The following is a 23,035-nucleotide window of genomic DNA, read 5'->3' as shown; positions in this document are numbered from 1 at the left end:
CCCCCCACTCTGGACTGTCCCCTGCAACACACACACACAAGGTTAGACCATCTCCCAAGTGTGTTTTGAAGTTCTCTGCTGTGTGTGTGTGAAGCGCCGTGATGATGCTTTTTCCTGCCATTCGTAGTTTCCACCAGAGGTTGAAAGACCAAAGATGGCCCAAACCTTCCTTGGATGTCTGAGCGCTTTTTAGCATCACAGCAGCATGTTCACAGTAGTACTAGGGTGTTAAAGACTGGTCCGAGCTTTCCAGAACTACATATAATGTGACTTTTTGGATTAAAAACAATGGATATATGTGCAGTTTAGTGTCCAAAATTCCCCCTAACATACCCAAATTTCATCAGCCACCAGCCAAAATAAATGGATGTAAATTCTCTTTTCGTCCTCTCTACTTAACTCTGTAAAGAATAGGTAACGTCTGCACATAAGGCACTTGGACTTAAACTTTAAATGTTGTATTTATTGCCCCATTTGGTCGGATCCTGTATTTTTTTAATCAATGTTGTCGTCTTTGTTGTGTACTGCATGTCAACTTCTTCGCTACTGCAGCAGAATTAATTGTCAAATGCAGGTCTTGAACTTTGAAATTGGTCCACTTCCTATCCCCTGATCAGGGCCTGAGGTTGACCTTTTTTTGACCACTTGCCCCAGTGGGGGGGGGGGATTTAAAAATCTGTCTTTTTACCAGCTAGTTCTTTATTTTACTCCATAAAGAGGAAAAACAAGAATTGCTGTGTCTGTGATCCTGTCTAATTCATGGTAGCCTACTTGTGGTCATTGTGCCGTCATTGTGTGTAATGGGGGGGGGGGCGCCTTGATAGTCCAGCATAATGTCCTATCCTGGTCTGGGACACGTTCACACGGTTTGATAAAGGACTTGTTGGATTTTAATTTATGTTAATGTTAATGTTTTGAGTCTTTCGCTGTACGATTAGTTGGTAAATGTGAGATGTTCGAGTCACACACGTCTCGTCTTCACATCAGGAACATGATTTTGACCCGTCATCACTCCTGATTGGTCAGTGGCTGCACACGGGACTGCTGGGATTGTCGCGAGTAGTGAACATGCGATAGGGCGTCCCCGGCTGCCAATCAATGTCTTCCAGTGATGAAGGCCCCTGATTGGTCCGGGCCCGTAAGCAACTGCGTACCCTGCTTACAGATAGTTAAGAGTCAGTCACTCGATTCTCATTGGCTACCAGCCAACGTGGCAGATAGGTAGACCGGGTTACCCACCAATTGCAAAATTTTGGGGGGGGGGGGGTGTTAATGTCAGGCTCTGCCTCTGACTGATCGGCTAGCCTAACCTTAACCACTCAAGGTCAAAGTCTCGGCGTGGCCGTGGTGGAATTTGGGACACTAAACTGCACGCAAATCAAATAAATGTAGTTCTTAAAGCTGAACTAGACATCCTTCTCCATGTTAATTTATCTTTTTGTGTGTACTGGATGGATTTTTCTCTGTTAAATGAGAAGTTTCCTGGCTTTCTAACACCAGACGTGTTCTCCAGGGTTACGCCGGCCACCCCCGGGGGGGAAATGAACTCGCGGGACACCGTAGAGACGCTGCTCAGCTGTGTCGCGGTGAATGAAAGGCCGGATTCCTCAAGAAGCACATGCACGTAACCTGGGGACAGGTGAGCGCTTCATCTATGTTTTGAGACGGCTTTCTTTTGGGTTTGTTGAAGTTGAGTAAACAGTTGGCTTATAAACTGTTTTAAAATAAAATCCTAATGTTCGTAAGAATTACAGGATAAACCGTTATTTTATCAAGGAATTAGCAGATTTTTTTGTCAATGAAAGTCCACATAAAAATAGAAACATGCCCATCACAAGTGATGGTGTCTTGTGCACAACAGGCAAATATAGTCAAATAATCTATCTTGTATTTAATTTTGATAAAATACTGACAGCAGCAAATCTTCATTTTAATTATATGGAGCAGACTAAATTTGGTGCCATATGCTTGGTTTTTAAAGATCTAAAAATATATCACAGTATTATAGTTTATAGACACATTTGAAGGTCTGAAACTAAATTTAAGATTGTGAAATGAAATTTGCAGCCTGTCCCATGAAGCTCCATTATACCCAAATTATTGGCCGCTATGCCCTGTCTTTAAGACTTAATGAGACTATTTTTGAGGCAGCTTAACTGCGTGATCTCCCAGACTCTCATCTGTTCGCTGTGATGATGCTTTTCCGCCATTCGTAGTTTCCACCAGAGGTCCTAACGGACCAGAGATGGCCCAAACCTTCCTTGGATGTCTGAGCGAACAGTTTAAACTTTGTAACGTGTCTCGTTGCGACATTTGCTTTCAGATCTTAACTGTTGGTTTCCATCTCTCTCTCAGGGTGACGACCTCCGTCGTGATGTCTCATTAAATCTACGTCTTCCTCAGAGATGAAGGTGATCCACTCCTGTAACGCTGGTACGTTAAAGTTAAGATCTTGTCTACAAAAGTGAAACTTGTCCATCACAGACAAGAGTTTTCTTTTGTCCACAACAGTCAAATACACTTAAATATTTCCTTTTAAAGTGTCTGCAATACAGAAAACGCAGCAAATCTTATGTAATATTCTGAAGAAGATGCAAATAATTGGGGCTTTTTGTTTGGTTTTCTAAAGGATTAAAGTGCTTGTATTATGCTTTTTGGCTTTCCCCCTTGACTTTAATGTTATATCTTTTTGTGCATGTTATTAGGTTTACAAATTGAAACACACACACACACGAAGGTGACACTGTTATGTTTTTAAGTTAACGTCTTCTCCACAAAAGCCCCTCACAAGTTTTGTCAAATACACTTAAATATTCAATTTTCAAGTGTGTGAAATACAGAAAACGCCGCATATCCTGATGTAATATTCTGTAGATACAAAAAAATTGGCCTTTTTGCTTGTTTTTTAAAGGATTAAAGTGCCCATATAGTGCTTTTTGGGCTCCATTTGCTTTCAGATCTTAACTGTTTGTTTCCATCTCTCTCTCAGGGTGACGACCTCGGCTCGTGCTGTTGCATTAAATCTACGTCTTCCTCAGAGAGGAAGGTGATCCACTCTTGTGACCCTGGTACGTTTTTAAGTTAATTAATGTATGATCCTGTTCAGTCTTGTCGCTGTGATGATGCTTTTTCCGCCATTCGTAGTTTCCACCAGAGGTCCTAACGGACCAGAGATGGCCCAAACCTTCCTTGGATGTCTGAGCGACTGAAGGAGAACGATGATAACTTCGTCTTTAATATTCATCATAACTAAATGCATCTCAAATCTCCATTTCAGGCCTGATGTGAAAGGGGGCATCTGGATCTTGGGAGTCCTTTTGGAAGACCCCCTACTGAGGTAGGTCGTCCTCGGGTCAAATTGACCGCTTTCAAAGTGATTTATATCAGAAATGTGGATTCCTTTCAACCAAATTACCCCAAAACATGGATGATTTCATACAACGTTCCTTTGGTAAAATGAATTATTACTTTCAATTATTTGGATGTTTTTTATTTTATGTTATAGCATTTTAATTATTTTTTTTTAATGGTTTCCAAACCGTATTCAGACTAAACTTTAACATCTACCCATCTGAGATCCACTCAACATCCTCTGATCTTAACTATTAGTCAAAATAATTCATAATGTTTGCCTTTCTAACTAAAAACAAATGTATAATTTGATATGAATGAGGTTTGTTGACCATGAAAAGTGTAAAACCTGTTATTAAACCAGCTGAAGTTTTTAAAAAAAGCACCAAAAGCTGAAAAAAGTGACAAGTCAGATCCGATAAAGCAACAAAAACATTGAAAAATCATAAAATGTTCATGGTTAACGGGAAGACAACACAAGGGTTACGGGAACTAGAGTCTAAATGTCCTGAATGTAGACTTTCTTTTACTTCATGCACAATATGAGTAAGTAATAAAAATAGATTCAAAGGTCCAATGAAAAGCAGATCTGACCGTAGAAGAAGAATCCAACTCAACCTTTTTATTTATTTTTTTAATCTGGTCCCAACATTTCGCTGTGATGATGCTTTTCCTCCATTCGTAGTTTCCACCAGAGGTCCTAACGGACCAGAGATGGCCCAAACCTTCCTTGGATGTCTGAGCGAACAGTTTAAACTTTGTAACGTGTCTCGCTGCGACATTTGCTTACAGATCTTAACTGTTGGTTTCCATCTCTCTCTCAGGGTGACGACCTCGCATTAAATCTACGACATCTTCCACAGAGATGAAGGGGACGCTGGTACGTTTTTTAAGTTGATGTCTTCTCCACAAAAGCGAAAACTTGTCCACAAGTTTTGTCAAATACACTTAAATATTCCATTTTAAAATGTAAGCAATACAGAAAATGCAGCAAATCCTTATGCAATATTCTGAAGATACCAAAAAATTGGCTTTTTGCTTGTTTTTTTTTTTAAAGGATTAAAGTGAACATATAATGCTTTTTGGGCTCCATTTGCTTTCAGATCTTAACTGTTGGTTTCCATCTCTCTCTCAGGGTGACGACCTCACATTAAATCTACGACGTCTTCCACACAGATGAAGATGATCCACTCCTGTGACGCTGGTACGTTTTTAACTTAATGTATGATCCTGTTCAGTCTTGTCGCTGTGATGATGCTTTTTCCGCCATTCGTAGTTTCCACCAGAGGTCCTAACGGACCAGAGATGGCCCAAACCTTCCTTGGATGTCTGAGCGACTGAAGGAGAACGATGATAACTTCGGTCTTTAATATTCATCATAACTAAATGCATCTCATATCTCCCTTTCAGGCCTGATGTGAAAGGGAACATCTGGATCTTGGAGTCCTTTTTGGAAGACCCCCCCCACTGAGGAGCAGTAGGTGTGTATCTCATCTGTTTAACCCTCGTGTTGTCCTCAGGTCAAATTTGACCGGTTTTCAAAAAAATTTTAATTTTTATATCAGAAATATGGATTTCTGTCAACTAAATTACCCTAAAACAACATGGATGATTCCATACAATGTTCTTCAGGTAAAATGATTACTTTCATTGAATTTTTTTTTGGGTGTTTCATCTAAATAAATCCAACTCAGTCTCTTTATCTGGTTCCTACATTTCGCTGTGATGATGCTTTTCCGCCATTCGTAGTTTCCACCAGAGGTCCTAACGGACCAGAGATGGCCCAAACCTTCCTTGGATGTCTGAGCGAAATCAGTTTTATTTATATAATCAGCCCGTAATGTCTGTCTGTCGGCTAAAGGTTCTTATTTTTATTGTGTTTTTATGTCACAGGTCGAACACCCAGTGGCTGCGATGCATCGATTTCTCTACACTTCGGATTAATTAACACTTGTTTACAAAAATAAAGATCCAACTGTTGACTAAATTCTGTGATGTGTGGTACACTTCTTTTACATTTTTCCCCCCGCTGAACTGCTTTCTATACGGCTGAGTTAAACAGCTATTAATGTTTTGCACATTATATGGGATTAAAGGTTGTAAACAATTGGTTGATGCACAGGATTTAAATCTGCTACTTTTTGAAATGGTGCATTGCATTTGTCACAAAATGGCCAACTACAAAATGTGAACTACACTTACACAGGTGTGTTACCATCCTGTTGTCCTCAAGTCTAGTGTGAACCATTTTCAATATCGGAAATTTGGGTTTCTGTCAACCATATTGTCAAAGAAAACCTGGATGGTTCAGCACAATGCTCTTGTAATAAGAGTCCGCTACTTTCATTGAATGTGGGAGTTCAATTTCAAAGCATTTGGAGAAAATGATGACAAGAACGTTGACAAATGCTGGTTGGAAACCGTAATTTTTGGGGAAACAAATGTAAAAGTACTAAGGAAAAAATATATAAGTGACAAACCTGCGGGGAAATTGAATGTTAAGCTACTAAATGTTTTCCTATAGCCTTCATGTTGTCCTCATGTTGTCCTCATGTTGTCCCCATGTTGCCTTCATGTTGTCCTCATGTTGTCCCCATGTTGTCTTCATGTTGCCCTCATGTTGTCTTCATGTTGCCCTCATGTTGTCTTCATGTTGTCCTCATGTTGTCTTCATGTTGTCCTCATGTTGTCCTCATGTTGTCCTCATGTTGTCTTCATGTTGTCCTCATGTTGTCCTCATGTTGTCCTATATCAATGTTCTTTTTAATTCCCCAAAATAACATGATTGATTCCAACGCTCTTTGCCAAGTACAAATCTCTACTTTCATTAATTTTGGGTCTTATTCAATTTTATAGCATTGTAAAACAAATTGAAGTGTTGTTGAAATAGTATTGAGTAAAAGTTGACATATTCCAGTCTGTGATTATCATCAACATCCATTCCTTTAATTTTAGTCTCAATAATTCCTAATTTCTGCTTTTCTAACTCAAACATTAGGTATAATTTCCTATAAATGAGGTTTATTGACCATAAATTCCAAAAATAACTACAACTAAAATTAGTCAGTGTTACGTAACGTAACGCGCTGAGAGTTCCGCCTATATTTTTGACCCTCTTGGCTTTCCGTAGCCACGCCGCCTGAGAGCAGCTGTTTGCGGGGAAGCTGCTGTCAAAGCACGGCTAGCTCTGCTAGCTGTCTGCCGGCTAACTTGCAACAGGGGGGGGGGGAAGGAGGAGGATAAAACGCAAACAATGGCGGGTGTGCACCCTCAGGTATGTAACCCGGCGTAAATAACGCGTCTGTTTACGCACTGTGAACCCTAAAATATGAGGCGTTTGAGGTCTAAATGAACACCAACAGTGGTCGACAGGAGCTAACGATGGTGCATCTAGAGCTACATGCTGCTGCTGCTGCTGGGACGTGGCAACACAGAGGTGTTATAAAGACAAGAAACGCCTGGTTTGACTTATGCATTACGCCTTATAATCCTTTTAATAAGGGGCTTACATCTCATTGCGCGTAATAAGTTGCGTTAACCTACATTAAAGTGTCCATTGAGACCCACAGCTGCTATTTCTGTCCCTGTCTCCTTACAGGACGACCTGCTGAAAATGACTCACAGGGAGAACTGGAAGTGAGTAGCAGCACTTTCTTTCCCATTATACACCCCAGAAAATGCGCAATTTAATATTAAATACTTGGCTACATAATAAAAATGCTGCATTTTTTCCCCATTCCCAATCATATTCCATCTTATCTTTCTGCCCCATGACTTCCACTTTTTCCTTCTTCTTCTTCTGTGGTTTTCAGGGTGCAGCACGAGCGTCTGCACGTGAAGCACAGGGGTCACGAGGCCATGCACGCGGAGATGGTGATGATCCTCATCGCCACGCTGGTGGTGGCCCAGATAGTCCTGGTGCAGTGGAAGCAGCGGCACCACCGGTCCTACAACGTGAGGAAACCACAATATTCATCAGATATACACTGTTTTTAATTGATCCCCAGTGGCTAAATTACAATTAAGTAACTGTTGGAACGCACTAGCCTGGCTCCGCCCCCCTAGGTGCTTAATTCTGGGTTTGCAGGGTACTCTTGGGTTTCCTCCGACCCGGTCCAATCAGGGAACAGAGGGCGTGGCTGAGAGCGATGGTTTGAGTTGTAGTTCTGTAACGGCGGAGGAGAAAGATGCGAGTGAAGCCGTTCGGTCTGTATCCAGAAGTTAAAGCCCAAGCAGGACCCATCTTTGTTGTAGGGTTGTTGGGGGTCGTGATGTTGCCCCCCCCCCCCCCCCCCCGTGGCTCGGAGACAGTTAGATTGTCCAGCTCGACTCCGTTAGCGGCGAAGGCTAACGCTAGAACATAGGACGGCTTCAGTTCCTCTCGTGGAAAACTCAAACCGAGCTGTTTGATGGCAAGATAAAGCTGTGAATTAAACTGATAGATGTCTTTAGGTGTCTAGCTGCGCGCGCCACCCCCCCCCCCCCCACACACACACACACACACACACTAGGACCAGGACAGGTTAATTTGGTAATAAGACACCTCAAAATTAATGAAAGTAGAGATTTGTACTTGGCAAAGAGCGTTGGAATCAATCATGTTATTTTGGGGAATTAAAAAGAACACTGATATAGGACAACATGGGGACAACATGGGGACAACATGAGGACAACATGAGGGCAACATGAGGACATGAGGACAACATGAGGACAACATGGGGGCAACATGAGGGACAACATGAGGGCGACCTGGGGACAACATGAGGGCAATATGGGGACAACATGGGGACAACATGAGGACAACATGAAGACAACATGAGGGCGACCTGGGGACCACATGAGGGCAACACGGGGACAATATGGGGGCAACACGGGGACAATATGGGGACAACATGAGGGCAATATGAAGACAACATGGGGGGCAACATGGGGACAACATGAGGACAACATGAAGACAACATGGGGGCAACATGGGGGCAACATGAGGACAACACGGGGACAATATGGGGACAACATGGGGGCGACATGAGGGTTAAATAATTAAAAGTAATTCTAAACTGTCCTCCTCCTCAGCTGGTGACGCTGGTCCAGATGTGGGTGGTTCCTCTTTACTTCACCATCAAACTCTACTGGTGGAGGTTTCTGTCCATGTGGAGCATGTTCTCCGTGGTCACCAGCTACGTCATCTTCAGAGCCACGCGCAAGCCGCTGGCCTGCCGCACGCCCAGGTGAGGACAACGGTCGGGACTGTGGGCGTCGGGACAGACGCTGGCGTTCGTCCCGGGATGTGTTTCTGTCTTAGAAATATATGATTTAAGGAATATGTGCATTCTCCTCTTTTGTTGATGTTTGGCACTGATAGGACTGCATCCAATTTAGTTTGGTATTGTTTCAAATGTAAGAAATTCAGATTTGTACCAAATCCTGTCATACCTGGCCGGTATTTCAGTAAAAAAATAATCCACAATAAATCAATAAATTGACAAAATATTTGCTTGAGACTGTGGTGTAACTTGCGTGTGTTCCCGTGTCCCTCAGGATGGTCTACAAGTGGTTCCTGCTGATCTACAAGCTGAGCTATGCGGTGGGCGTCCTCGGCTACCTCGCCATCATGTTCACCATGTTCGGCTTCAACGTCTTCTTCAGGTGAGTCTCCGCCCACAGACTCCCAAAGCGGTCTTTCCAGGGGGGTATCTGTTGTTGGGTCCCAGTCACTCGCACTTAAAGCGTCAGCTCGCCGAGGCAGAGCAAGGCGGCTTTATGTGTGAAGCACATTTCATCAACGAGGGAACTATAAGTGCTTAATGTAAAACATCAAAGAGCAGCTAAAACACTCGTTAAAATAGAAAAAGATAGGTTAGACTTACAGGCCGGGCTGTAGTCAAGACCACCTTAGTTGAGTCCAAGACCAGGACTAGTCGAGTCCAAGTCAAGACCTAGTCCAAAGAGGTTCTAGTCTGAGTCAAGACCGAGTCCAGGACAGAAAAACAGGTTTTATGCATGACAGTATCAAGACAATCATTTTGGGTTTCACTTTCTCTCCAATATTAATATCATCAACATAATAAAGACACCTGGACTCGGTCCAGACCAGAAGCCCAAAAGCCAGATCTGGCAAGACCAGCGGCCGAGACCGACACAAGTCCGAGTCCAAATACTAGCGAGACCGAGACAAGTCCGAGACCATAGAAAAACGGTCTCGAGTCCAAGACTGGACTCAAGTACTACAGCCCTGCTTACAGGAATACAAGTTGCAGGTCAGTGTAGGAAATGAACAATTTCATTGATTTGATCTGAAAAGAAATATTTCTTTCCCCAGCGAGTCCTCTCATTTGACCAGCTTGAACTACAGACTATCTGGCCTTTCTTTCAACATTTGTGCTTGGAAAAAGAAGCTAATTCTTTGTGTTGATCAGCTAATCGATCGACTTATCAAGTCTAAAACAGTCTGCAGGACAATTTAGGGACACACTGTGCAGAGTCATGCCTGAAACCCACGATGAAACTGTCTTTAAATATAAACCTGTCGATTCCAGTTTGGTCTTTGGCCGTCGATGCAGTTAAACAGGACATGTCTTCACTCTGAAAGCATCATAAATTCTCCATAAAGCCCTGTGGAGTCTTTCCACATCCTCAGACTGGGAGTCCTCTATGTCAATTAACATGTCTCTCAGTCCAGTTAAGCCTTGTGTTGTCCTCCCAGGTCAAAAACGTACAAATATTTGACATTTTTGTCCCTTTTCAGACTCTTTTTTTTCCACTTTTCTTTTTCTTTTCCCAATAACACCACTTTACTACCACTAGTTTTACTACTTTTTGGAATTCATGGTCAATAACACTCATTTATATACAATTACACCTAATGTTTGAGTTAAGAAAGCAGAAATTATGAATTATTTTGACTAATAGTTAAGATCAGAGGAATGAAAGTGATCAGTTGTATTTATAAAGATCGATGGAAGGAATCCAATCCATGTTTTATGGTAATTTGGTTAAAAAGAAACTCATATTTCAGATATAGACATTTATTAAAGGGGTCAAATTTGACCCGAGGACAACAGGAGGGTTAAGCACAGTTTATATATGACCATCATTCATTGGAAAGACAATACACATCATATGAATTATTCCCTCTCACTAAGAGACTGCTGGGGGTTCTTCTGTGTCTGTGCAGGATCAAGGCGGAGGACTCGATGGACGTGGGTGTGATCATGCTGTTTTACGGCCTTTACTACGGCGTCATGGGCAGAGACTTTGCAGAAATCTGCTCCGACTACATGGCTTCTACCATCGGGGTAGGGCCGGTATTTTCTATTGATCATTCATGAGAAATGACCTGATGTTTCAATACTAGTTGTTGTAAATTCAAACTCAAATCTGAACCCACGGACTTGACTCTGATACTTGCAGATTCGGTGAGACTCACACTTCCCGAGGATGTCCTTATCTCTGATGTCCAACTAGTGTAAAATCTGAATATCTACCTAGAAGTCACAGAATAAAGACGCTCCGTCTGCAGAACATGTCCGAGATTCTTCATGTTTTTGACATTTTATTCAGTAGCACATTAATCCAGCAATATCTGTCTCTACATCTATGGGTTCACAGCACACAGGAACTGGTGATAAATCAGTCAGCCGGCTTTTATTGGTGCCTGTTTGCCAAAAAAGATTTAAACAAAGATTTAAAAGTTGTCCTACTAAATGCATGGCAACATTCCTCTTCACAGCTCCCGAATGATTTCTTTTTAATTGGTATTCTCCACATAATAATATTAAATTCTAGATTATAGAACAGATATTTGGCCCATGTTGTGTGGAAAATGTGGATATACTGCACCTCTAATTCACACATTGTTAATGTGTGAGTGTGTGTGTGTGTGTGTGTGTGTGTGTGTGTGTGTGTGTGTGTTCAGTACTACAACAAGGGGGGCATGCCCAGCAGGAGCCTGACCGACGACATCTGTGCCGTGTGCGGTCAGAGGATCCTGGTGGACGTGGAGGAGGAAGGATTCATAGAGGACACCTACCAGCTCTCCTGTGGACACATGTATCCTAAAACTCGGCTGATGTCTCTCTCTCTCTCTCGCTCTCTCTCTCTCTCTCTCTCTCTCGCTCTCTCTCTCGCTTTCTCTCTCTCTCTCAATTCAATTCAAATTTATTGGCATGAATGTATTATACAATAACAATATTGCCAAACTATCATACAAACTACATAAGAAAAATCAACCCCATTCTTTTCATTAAACAGTAATTAAAGCGTAAAGTAGTTAAATCGTGTGTGTTAGATAAAAATTTAATACATTAAAAAATAAAATAAATAAAACGGTGTGTGTGTGTTAAAAATATTAAAAAATAAAATAAATAAATAAAACTGTTAAAAAAGTAATATATATTAAATAAATGAAACAGTAAGTGTGTGTGTGTGTGTGTGTGTGTTAAAAAACTAAAAATATATTAAAAATTAAATAAATAAAACAGTAAGTGTGTGTGTGTGTGTGTGTGTTTAAAAAAAAATATTTTAAAAAGTAAAAATAAAATGAGTAGATAAAACAGTAAGCGTGCGCACGTTAACAAAAATTAAAATATGTAAAAAAGGAGCTCACAGTCAGGCTACATCTACACTACTCTGGTTTCAATTTCAATCGTAGTTTTAAGACAGAAACGATCGCTGTGCACACAGAGATTTAACTCCAGCCGCAGCACTAATCTCAGACAACACATGTCACATGACCATTCACACACACTCTGGGCATGTGCGTGCCGGTATGAACAGGAAGCAGAGAGTCTGCGGTTGAAAATCATAGATGTTTAAATTGAAATTACAGAAAATACTTTGTAAGAGCGGGGATTAATTAGCTTGGCGTGAGGACGAGGTAGAACTGTTACTGAAAGGTCTGGAAGCTACCTGACCGATAAGACTGACATGTGGGAGCCCGGATAGCTCAGTTGGAAGATGTATTATACACGGGTACGTATATATATATATATATAGATATAGATATAGAGGTCTATAGCGAGCCTGGGTTTCACTCCAGCCTGCGGCCCTTTATTCCCCTCTCTGTCTCCCCTTTAATTTCTTTAACTGTCCTGTCAATACATGCCTGAAATATGCCCCGAAATAATCTTAAAAATAAAAAAACAGCAGTGTTTCTGAATGTCTTTGTTTCAGAGGCTCGGAAAATGCCGGAGTAGAGTGGACGGGGGTCTTAAACCATTTAGTTTGAGTTCTTTAACCTTAATCCAAATCAGTCCTGTCGTCACAGTAGGAGCATTATTCCAAAGTTGTTCCCTGTTCTAAGCTGGTTGGTTGTAAACTGTCTAGACTGAGTCATTTCTTCCGTGTTTCCGCCTTAACTTGCCCCGCCCCCTCAGATTCCACGAGTTCTGCATCCGCGGCTGGTGCATTGTGGGAAAGAAGCAGACGTGTCCGTACTGCAACGAGAAGGTTGACATGAAGAAGCTGATGAACAACCCGTATCCTTGTACTGTCCCTGTGTATTCAGACTTTCACATTCAGATGGGTTCGTCGTTCAAGCATGTTAAGACTTAAAGGAACCAAAACGTGTTACCCAGGTCCAGAAGTAGACACAATAAATAACATTTGTAGTGTTTTAGCTAAACTAAACCCTCCTAATTATAAATAAAACATAGAACATAATAAATAGAACACCTGAGTTAAAACTCATCTTGATGTTTTATGCATCTACTGCAAGGAAGACATGATTGGTCGTATCAGCTGATTTATGGGGTTCAGGAACCCCAGAGCCCTGATGTGCATCTAGCACCAGGCATTAGTCCAGACCACGCAGCTGGTTAACAAATCTGAAACCTATCCGCAAAGGGATTTACTCTAAAACTACCACTACCCAGAATCAGAAATACTTTATTGATCCCCGAAGGGAAACTCTGTGTTTACCCCTGATTTCCACCAACTTCAGAACGGCTACGGAGTCATTAGGTTTCCATTAAAGTCATTGTGTGTATATGTGTGTGTAAGCAAAAAATAACTTGTCCATCTGTGCGTGATATGGATTGGCACCAAATTCCAAGGGGGTCTTCCTTGGCCAGTGCTTCACCTTTCCACCAACTTTCATGAAAATCCAGCTAGTAGTTTATCTACAAACTAATATTAACCCTCATGTTGTCCTCGGGTCAAATTGACCCATTTTCCTATTTCATTTCAACGTTCTTTTTAATTCCCCAAAATAACATGATTGATTCCGCACAACGCTCTTTGCCAAGTACAAATCTCTACTTTCATTAATTTTGGGTCTTATTCAATTTTATAGCATTGGAAAACAAATGGAAGTGTTGTTGAAATAGTATTGAGTAAAAGTTGACATATTCCAGTCTGTGATTATCATCAACATCCATTCCTTTAATTTTAGTCTCAATAATTCCTAATTTCTGCTTTTCTAACTCAAACATTAGGTATAATTTCCTATAAATGAGGTTTATTGACCATAAATTCCCCAAATAACTGTAAAACTAAAGTTAATAAGTCAGTGTTAGGTATTGTTGAAAATGTTAAAAAAGGGACAAGTGACAAAAAGGGACAAGTGACAAAAAGGGACAAGTGACAAAAAGGGACAAGAACGTAAGAATAAGTTAAAAACATTGATAAAAAAGTGTCAATAAAAGTGTTGATTTTCAATTTTGACGGGGAGACAACACAAGGGTTAAATACGTGAGTTACTAGGCGGAGGTTATAACGGGGGTAGGAACAAATTAATTAGCGAAGAACATAACGTATGTATTTTTTCAGGTTAAAATTGCCTTTTATAACACTAAACCTAATAAGCACCCTGTTTGATTTTTATTTAAAGTATTATTATGCATTGCCTGATTTTAAAAGTCCAGCGAACCATGTTTTCGTCAGAACGTTGAGCATCATCTCTCCTCTATCTGAACGCTCTCCTTGACTCCTTCATCCTTCAGCTGGGAGAAGACGCACGTCCTGTACGGGCAGCTGCTCGATTGGCTCAGGTATCTGGTCGCCTGGCAACCCATCATCATAGGCATCGTCCACGGGATTAACTTCTCCCTGGGCCTGGAGTAGAGCCCTGTGGAACGCCGCCGTGAGTACGGGACGTCCTGGAGTCGTGACCAAAAAAAGTACAGTCAAAGAACTGTCAAAGTCGGCGCTACAAGGACCCAAATCAGTCTATTGTTTCCTCGGTACGTGTTGCTAGACTGGACGCTTTGCACGGTTTCCAGCGGACTGACCCCCAGGTGGTCCTGGTCTCCGTGTGCAGGGGGACACTGTGATGCCAAGACCGTTGCCAACTTGAACAAAAACGAGAAAAAATTGGGTACAGATCCAACGTTTGACACAAGGAAGACACGTGTAGTTTGGAATTCATGGACATGTTGCTGTCATGTACGTTGTTTTTTTAATGTGATGAATCGTAGCTTCACTTTGGACTGAAAACCCTCAAAATGCCTTTTTTTTTTAAAACAGGTTAACCCTCCTGTTGTCCTCGGGTCAAATCTGACCCCCTTTAAAAAATGTCCATATCTGAAATATGAGTTTATTTTTAACCAAATTACCACAAAAAATTGATTGGATTCCTTCCAACGCTCTTTGCAAATACAACTGATCACTTTCAGTCCTCTGATCTTAACTCAGAAGTCAAAATAATTCATAATTTCTGCTTTTTTAACTCTAATATTAGGTATAATTCTATATAAATGAGGGTTATTGACCATGAAATCCATAAATTAGTAAAACTAGTAAGGTGGTGTTAGTGAAAACTAAAAAAAAAAGTCTGAAAAAGGGACGAAAATATCAATTTTTCGTCATTTTTTTGACTCGGGAGGACAACACGAGGGTCAACAGTCTATTTGCACACCGCTGACACCACCAACACGACCGTTGTTTTAAATAGTTAATCTGCAGACTACATAATAGAAAAAATTGTGCCCAAACACCTGTTTACATTTCATTTAACGTTGTTCATTACAAAAGGTCGATTTGCAACGTCTGTTGTGTAATGTTTTTATTAATATGAAGCTGAAGTTGCCAAATGGTCGACTTGTATCGTAGCAGCTGGAGTCCGAATGTCCCAGTTATGTCTCTTTTAATGATTTTTGTCGACTTATCAGCTGATCCTCCATGATGTAAACTAGTCAAGTTACAAAATGTGGGATAAAGATCAGCGAGAAATGAGTAAAGTGTACTTTTGTTTTGATGCTGTTCTCCTAACATGGCGGCACGCGGCCCAAAACATTCAATTAAAGCAGTTTGATTGGGTTTTTATTAAATCCTGGGAAACTTTTCCATCTGTCGGGAAGAAAAATCAAACGTAACATTGCTTTCTTTATCAAGACTGCTGCTGATAATAACTTTGTATTTATTAAATATTTATAAAACCACATCAAAGTGTTGGATTGTTTTTTAATGGCGTGGTGGTCTCCAGTTGGGTCAAAGAAAGGAACGGTCTACTGAGACTTTGGAAATGAGACCATGGGATCTACTGTGAAACACACTGAACTTTAGAGAGAATAATCTCAGAAGGCTGACTTTAACCCTCGTCTGGTATTCGGGTCAAATTAACCCATTTCACATTTTTTACAAGAAGTAAAATGGTCCAAGTTCCATGTTTTCTACCTGAAATCAGCGTCCTTTCCTTATTTCCTGTGATAAACATGTATTCCTGACTCAGAACATTATTCTGGATATGACACTTATGTTGTTTCCATAGTGGATTTTTAACATGAATTATAACTTATGACAAAAAACAAACCCCACTTCCATGTTTAATAGTGTGCTAGTAGAGACTGATGCATTCCCTAAACATATATATATATTTAGAATTATGCAGCATATTGGCCAGGAGTCCTTCTTGATGCATAGTCCACTATCTCAAACATTTGTCTCAGATCAGGCCGAGGATGCTGGGAATCGGTGGAGTTGGATCGTAGCGGTGCAACGTACGGTAGCCTACTGTAATGAGAATTAGATTGAATTCGGAATTGATGACAAATAATAACGGTAACTCAAGTGAAATGATTGTAAACCTGTTAGTGAGGACTAGATTAGGACTGGATTTAAAGCTGGCTCTGGTTTCCAACTTCGGCCCAGGTGTGTGTGTTAGACCTCAGACGGAGACAACTTCTCTCTGTCGATGCTTTATTACAATCATGCAACAGTACAAACACGGGCGTGGGTAGCTATGACTGTGTGTGTGTGTGTGTGTGTTGTTGTGTTGTGTGTGTGTGTGTGTGCAAAAAATAAATGACATTGTAAAGGCTACCATACACAATGCATATAGGAATCCTACATATGCTTGTAAATAATAACAATAAACACACTGTTAATTACATTATCCTATTAAATGTAATTGTAGCATGTAGTAAATAATGCACCTAAAATATAAATGTGAGAGAGGACGTTCAACAATTGCCATTATACCGAATCAACAGCCAGGTGTAACTAACAGTTTTTTTTATTATGACTGTATAAAATAGGTTTTAAAGTGCTCTCCCTTCTCTTCATTGAAGCCTCTCTGTTTACAGGCTTGTGGTCAGGCAACGTGCGATAGGTGCCAAAAAAATCTGTTTGGTTCTGCCATTTTGTTTTGTTTTGTCATGGTCAAAATAATCGTGGCAGATAATCGTGATATCCTAAGCAACAACAAAAAAAAAAAAACCTTGATTCATATTTTTCCCTGAATCGTGCAGGCCTAATTACAACTGAAAATTTTCGAAATGTGATCAAATTGGGACCTTGGGAATCTAATCAATTTGGGAAGTCAATAGCAAAACAGCTCTACAGTCTATTAACTGGTTTTGCAGTGATCTGAGTCCAGGGTTTTTCTATAGACATGTAGCAGCAGTGCACCGCGGTTACGGGCTGTATTATCTAGTGCTTCCAGAAAATGACCCTGGATACAGGCCTGCTGACGTCCCTTTTTCATCAAGCATCTTGTGTTAACATGTCATGGTCTTTACAGGAGCGAGCTGTCGTCTCTAAACCCGAGAAACATGGCCGAGAAACACCAGGTAAGTTCCAGTGTTGACCTGAAAGGATTCATCTGCATATTTAGTGTAGCTCCTAAGGCTGGTTTATGGTTGCGCTCCACGTAAAAATCTTTTTAGGCTATATTTGTTATTTATAAAAAATGAAATCTAAATCCTGTTCTGATTTTGCAGACTTTTGCAACACGAGTGAACGTGGAGGAGGGAAGCCATCTTCATTTCTTGGTGAGTTGAGCAACACACTGCATGCACAAAAAGTCAGCATGTTCATGACATTAACAAGGATGTGCAACTTTTTGTTTTCACTCTGGTTTCCTGCAGGTCGGACACTCGCATAATTTCACCGTGAAGTTCAGTCCTACTGAGTGTAATGAATACGCTGTTTACTGCGATCAACCTCGCACCGTTCTGGGGGCGATACAATCAACTGAACAGTACTGGAAGATGAAGACGTGTCCAGATGAAAATGTTGTGATTCAGCTGGGTAAAAAGGGTAAATGTACCGTTGCAACACATTTCCCTTGTTCTTGTATTGGGGAAGGTGAGTCTCTGGTCATATCATTCGGACCAGAAAAGGTTGAAGTGGCCCGAGACCAACTTTACAGACCAATACAGTCACGGGACAAGTATTCTGTCTTCTACATCGATACAATCGGAGGAAAAAACACCAAATCAAAGAAGCTTTTTAGAAACAATGCTGTCAAAGAGTTCAAGTATCTGTGTGTCTATGGGGAGAAGGGGATCACTGTCAAAGAGGCTCTGGAAAGAGACGGTCGCTTCGTTGATAAACTCGGCCACTTCACTCTGACTGACAATGACGATTCGAATTGCATCACCGAACAAATACAGAAGGTCGACAACCTGGATGAAAAAGAATTCAAGCTGTGTCTTCCACGGAACAGGAGAGCAAATGATAACTCGGGTTTATCAAGTAATTCGGCACAGAGGTCTGACACAAGGCCGGCTGTAGATGAAGAACTGCAGAGAAAAATCCGAGCAGCGATGGAAAAGAGAGGAATCAGTGTCAGAGCAGCGATGGAAAAGAGAGGAATCAGTGTCAGAGCAGCAATGGAAAAGAGTGGCAACAATGTCAACATTGAGGAGGTTTATGAAGCTCTGCGTCGCCAGTTTTCAGATCTGATCAAATGGATGGAGAGTAGATTCCCTGGTGATTCTGAAGCACTGAACCTGAAGAAGGAAAACTTTGGGAAGACCAAACAGTCATTCAGTGACATTCACCGAGTCAGGAAGCTGCTGAAACTGGGCGAGTCCGTTTGCAAAATTGAGGTTGAGGGTATTTCTCAGGGAACAGGCTTTGTGCTGCTTGACAACTTCATCTTGACCAACGCACACCTTTTCAGTGGTTGCGTCGAAGGACAAAAGTTGAAGGAGAATGTAGATGTCTTTGTTTTGTTTGAAGATCCTGAGTCAACAGAGTACTACTTCCAGCTGGCTCACCCTGAAATCTTCTACGTTCTTGGTGATCTGGATTATGCTGTAATTAAGATAATGCCTGTGGGTGAAAACTACAACCGCAAAACAAAGAAAACCACAAACACAATGGTGCCACCAGGACTCCTGAAAAATGTTGGTCCAATGCCTCAGAATGGTGAAGTCTGTTTAATTGGTCACCCAGCAGGAGGAGTGAAAAAGATGGATCCTACATTTATCATTGAGAAAGAGGATTATCCATTTCCACATCTGCGCAATCAATCAAGCGATCAAAAATGACACTGCAGCTTGTATGATGACTTAACGAAACACTTTATGTAAATAAGGCTCTTCTGGCTCCCCGGTGTTTGATGCCCCCAATCTCTGCTCACTATATTTGAAGACTTTGTGAGTACGTTAAAAGTTAGCGGGAATGATGAGCTGTTGGAGAGAATTAAGGAAGAGGTGAAGGGAAACGCAGACCTAGAAAAGGTCTTCAAGTCAATGGATACTAATTAAGGTATCAACCTTGTTATGAATTGATACTATAAATAAAATTTAATTGAATTGAATCCAGGTCATTCCGGGACTTTCTATGTGGAATATGTATAATTTAATAATAATAATAATTTAATACATAATTATGTATAATAATATAATTGTGGGAAATTATACTCAGGTATTGTGATTATACTTAGGTACTGTGAATAAACTTATGCATAAGCAAATGGAACAAAGCTCATGTCAGACACTGAATAAAAGAAAAGTATGTTGTTACTTGTCCTTGGCGTGTAGGTGGGGGCGGCATTCCTGTGTCGAGTGATAACCACATCTGGCAGGAAACCATCATGAGGAGTAAGGCCAGAGGTCATGCTGATAACTCTAACAGCAGAAAATAGTATTCTCTCACAGGAAAGACACCCAAAGCACACACACACACAGACACAGTCTGCAGACTGAGACGGCATGCCGCACCGACCCAGCCAATAGAAATACTGTTGCTAAGGCGTTATGATCTGCCCAGTGACGTTTTGAACCAATAGGGCTCCCTTAAGGAGAACCCATATACCTCTGCGCACCCCTGTCTTAAGCGCCTTTTTGGGGACCTCTGAACTAGTCATGTTCCATTAGGACCGTGCACGTATAACTCCCCGGAATGCATTGCTCTGTTTTTTAATAAATCATTTTTGTACATAATCAAATCTAGAGTGATTTCTTAGCTAATTGAGTCCCGACGTTGGGCACTCCAAGTGAGATTCGTAACAGTTTCTCCGGTTTCCCCCCACCATCAAAACCATGTACTAGGTTCTCCAGTCAGTAGTAGTAGTAGTAGTAGTAGTAAGTTTCCATCCACGTATCTGAAGTTCGGTAGGAAAACTCATTTGAATAAATCTGTTGAAAGTGTGTTTCCATCCAACGTCTTTAAAGCCGATTAAAAACCTGTGGTAAGGACGTCACATGACGCTGTTTTGCATCACATGATCACTACGGGACAGGTTGTAATGGAGCTCATGCTCCAGCTGATGGCGACATATCGAGCTTTAAGAAAACAATGCTATCAACACATCGCTATGACAATGCAGGATGCAAACTTGTGCTTTTATTGGTCCTTTGTCCCTAACCCTCCTCCAGGCAAACCGCTGCGATACTCTATTTTTTTGAGACATGTCTCTACTGTTCTCGTCTGAGCGTCGTCCATTGGGACTCGTCCCCAGGAGATTTTGACTCCCCAGGACGTCCCACGGCTTTGGCCCTTAACCTTTGTTTCGGGGGGTTGGTGTCGGCCATTGTTTGTTTCCTCCAATTTCCTTTTCTCCCTTCAGACATCCTTCACAAACGAGTCCTCATAATAAATCGCCTAAGTCCCAAATCCTCTGACTGCCCTTGTTCCCGTTGCCTTGCCATGTTGCCCACCCCCGTTGCCAGGTGTTGCCCGGCCCCCTGCCTGTGCCCCCCGTGTTGCCCCGCCTTGCCGCCCTGTTGCCTTTGCCCCCCTGTTGCCGTTTGCCCGTTGCCTTGTTGCCGCGCCACTTTGTTGCCTGTTTGCCCCCTTGCCCCCCCGCCCTCCCTGGCCCCCAAGCCTCCCCGTTTGCCCCCCTTGTTGCCCCGCGGCGCCCCCGTTGCCCCCCCCTTGCCCGTGCCCCCCCGTCCGGTTGCCGTTGCCTGCCCCCCTCCATCTGTCCTTGTTGCCCCCCCCCCCCCACCACACAAATGGCAGACAGCGAGTACGTACTGGGGAAATGAACTACAACTTCTTCTTCTGCGTTTTGTGGCGGTTTGCACAACCATAAAAGGACCTAAAACTTTATCGCAATTCATTATTTATTCGGCAAATAACGTTTCCATCGGTGTTTATAACATAAGCCGAATATCATCAAGAGAAAATCAGATGAGACTGAATGTATTTCCTTTGAGTCGATATTCATGAAATTCCATTGAATTTGACTGTTTCCAATATCACTTGATTTAGATAAAAACGTGTGGATGGAAACACAGCTAGGGTCCTTGATCACGGCACTGATGTTGGAGTTGGTCTCCGGGCGCTGTGATTGGCTGCTCACTGGGTCAAATGCAGAGAATGAATTTCGCAACATGTATGTGTATGTGTATGTGACAATAAAAGTTCCTTTACCTTTAATGCTGCTATAAGCATGTGGTTGTTGTTTCACCTCATGTCCACTATCGGGATTTCTAACACAATGACGTTATGTTAGAAAACAAAACTGAAACAATTTGTCATAAACTGAGTAAGATTGGTGTTAGCCATGATGCTAACGGCATTGATAACTAAGCCAAATGGTGCTGCTACTACTATTTCAGTGATTTATAAGCAACCTGTTTCTTGCAGATTGTCACATTACTGAGAAGACAGCTGTTAGAAGCTGATATATGAAGTTGAAGCTAACTCTGACAGCTGTAGGGCAGCTAACATTAACTTTTAGCAGTCTCCATGAAGCTCCCAGCTAAGCTAACTGTGACAGCTGTAGGGCAGCTAACATTAACTTTTAGCAGTCTCCATGAAGCTCCCAGCTAAGCTAACTGTGACAGCTGTAGGGCAGCTAACATTAGCGTTAGCTGTCTCTGTGAAGATTGTTAAGTGATTGTGTGTAAATAAGGCCCGCCCTAATGCAAAGTACATAAAAATGATACAGAGAGCTGAAACTGGATGGATGTCTCAGCTTGTCACTCCCTTGAACTAGCATTAAGTGTGTGTGTGTGTGTGTGTGTAAAAAAGGCCCGCCCTAATGCAAAGTACAAAAAAACAATGCTAAAGAGAGCTAAAACTCTGTCATCAAAACTAACAATATATTACATTTTAGCGCTTACTGGCCATCCCGAGAGTAAAATATTAAAATCTTTGACTTGTACTGGGTCATTGTGTGAGAACGTGGTGTGACAGTGGGAGTCTGAAGAGTTAATGAAATATGAGAAGGAGTCACGTGGGTTAATGAAATATGACGCGCAAGGTTCAGAGTCCGCTATTTCCTCTCTGTCCTCCAAAACAGCGCGCCCTTTTCCAGAGACGTCGCAGTAAGTCAAGGTAAGACCTCCAGAGTCTTTACAGATACAGTATGGACTTATCATAGTCTTATTGTTATGAACACATCCTAAAATGTTGATTATATAATGACAAAGTGGGGGAAAGGATCAAACAACGACAAAGTAATTACTTTTTTCTTTCATTTCCTGACTGCTACGTGAGTGTTGAGGTTCATCACACAGATCTAACGTCTTTGATGATTAACTGTAAAAAATAGTTATAAAAAATGGACTGATTAGGACACTCATTTGAACTGGACAGTCAATGTTTTAGCTCTTTTTGCCGAGACATCACATTAGTCACTTTGGGGTGGCAGCTGGAGAGATGCCAGGGGGAGATCAATAAACAGTATAAATATTAATAAATATACATTTCTCTACTTCTAGGCTATTTCCCATAAGCCCAGAAAACTGCAGTCATTAAGCCACTCGTATGAAAGCATAGTATGCATAGTACTTAAATTATTACTTACATTTGGGACATATGTTGCGCTGCATTGCAGCTGCACTGTATGACTTCTACAGTTGAATACAGTTTTATTCCATTTAATATTATTTAAATTTACCATTTTCCTTAAGATTTCAAAAGAGGGGTTTTAAAACAATATGTGTTTTACTAATCAATGTTTACATCGCATTGTGTTTCTTTTAGTTTTCATTGTCATTTTTGTACTTTTGGGATCTACTAGAATAGCTTTACATGTTTGTCATAGGCCTACTGCCCATTGCTG

General features: G+C 41.4%; 1 protein-coding gene, 2 long non-coding RNA genes and 6 other non-coding genes across 12 annotated transcripts in view; 8 read left to right on the top strand and 1 right to left on the bottom strand.

Annotated features, from left to right (window-relative positions):
• LOC116690731 (uncharacterized) overlaps positions 1-5,342 on the top strand; it is a 7,153-nt gene extending 1,811 nt beyond the window's left edge. The window contains exons 1-9 of one of the 3 annotated variants that reach the window (XR_004332352.1): positions 1-41; positions 1,514-1,639; positions 2,356-2,433; positions 2,990-3,068; positions 3,278-3,337; positions 4,176-4,231; positions 4,487-4,555; positions 4,762-4,832; positions 5,245-5,342. This is a non-coding gene — a long non-coding RNA (uncharacterized LOC116690731). Of the gene's footprint in view, positions 42-1,513; positions 1,640-2,355; positions 2,434-2,989; positions 3,069-3,277; positions 3,338-4,175; positions 4,232-4,486; positions 5,163-5,244 lie in introns of those variants that run through there. The other 2 variants (XR_004332350.1, XR_004332351.1) reach the window with 2 other exon arrangements.
• On the top strand, positions 94-186 carry LOC116691816 (small nucleolar RNA SNORD14). Its single transcript, XR_004332554.1, has one exon. It is a non-coding gene; the product is annotated as a small nucleolar RNA SNORD14 (small nucleolar RNA).
• On the bottom strand, positions 2,163-3,235 carry LOC116690732 (uncharacterized). Its single transcript, XR_004332353.1, has 2 exons — positions 3,185-3,235; positions 2,163-2,256 (listed from the first exon to the last, which is right to left on the bottom strand). It is a non-coding gene; the product is annotated as an uncharacterized LOC116690732 (long non-coding RNA).
• Positions 2,185-2,277, top strand: LOC116691820 (small nucleolar RNA SNORD14). The gene has a single exon (XR_004332559.1). It is a non-coding gene; the product is annotated as a small nucleolar RNA SNORD14 (small nucleolar RNA).
• Positions 3,112-3,205, top strand: LOC116691833 (small nucleolar RNA SNORD14). Its single transcript, XR_004332571.1, has one exon. It is a non-coding gene; the product is annotated as a small nucleolar RNA SNORD14 (small nucleolar RNA).
• LOC116691817 (small nucleolar RNA SNORD14) lies at positions 4,005-4,097 on the top strand. Its single transcript, XR_004332555.1, has one exon. It is a non-coding gene; the product is annotated as a small nucleolar RNA SNORD14 (small nucleolar RNA).
• Positions 4,595-4,688, top strand: LOC116691832 (small nucleolar RNA SNORD14). Its single transcript, XR_004332570.1, has one exon. It is a non-coding gene; the product is annotated as a small nucleolar RNA SNORD14 (small nucleolar RNA).
• Positions 5,069-5,161, top strand: LOC116691819 (small nucleolar RNA SNORD14). The gene has a single exon (XR_004332558.1). It is a non-coding gene; the product is annotated as a small nucleolar RNA SNORD14 (small nucleolar RNA).
• A 1,111-nt stretch (positions 5,343-6,453) lies between the features above and the next one.
• On the top strand, positions 6,454-18,294 carry rnf175 (ring finger protein 175; the record flags this gene model as incomplete). 2 transcript variants are annotated; one of them, XR_004332346.1, is given in 10 exon segments in its annotated part: positions 6,454-6,625; positions 6,950-6,987; positions 7,164-7,305; positions 8,425-8,579; positions 8,890-8,997; positions 10,526-10,646; positions 11,267-11,400; positions 12,726-12,827; positions 14,292-14,698; positions 18,281-18,294. XR_004332346.1 is itself a non-coding variant. In XM_032517886.1 (9 exon segments), coding segments are annotated over 9 exon segments (942 nt in total). In that variant the 3' UTR covers positions 14,413-15,554.
• Between the last annotated feature and the right edge of the window lie 4,741 nt (positions 18,295-23,035).

The sequence above is a fragment of the Etheostoma spectabile genome, chromosome 6 (genome assembly GCF_008692095.1).
Source record: "Etheostoma spectabile isolate EspeVRDwgs_2016 chromosome 6, UIUC_Espe_1.0, whole genome shotgun sequence".
Lineage (NCBI taxonomy): Eukaryota > Metazoa > Chordata > Actinopteri > Perciformes > Percidae > Etheostoma > Etheostoma spectabile.
The sequence above is the reverse complement of the archived record's forward strand: the minus strand, read 5'-3'. Positions and strand labels throughout refer to the sequence as shown.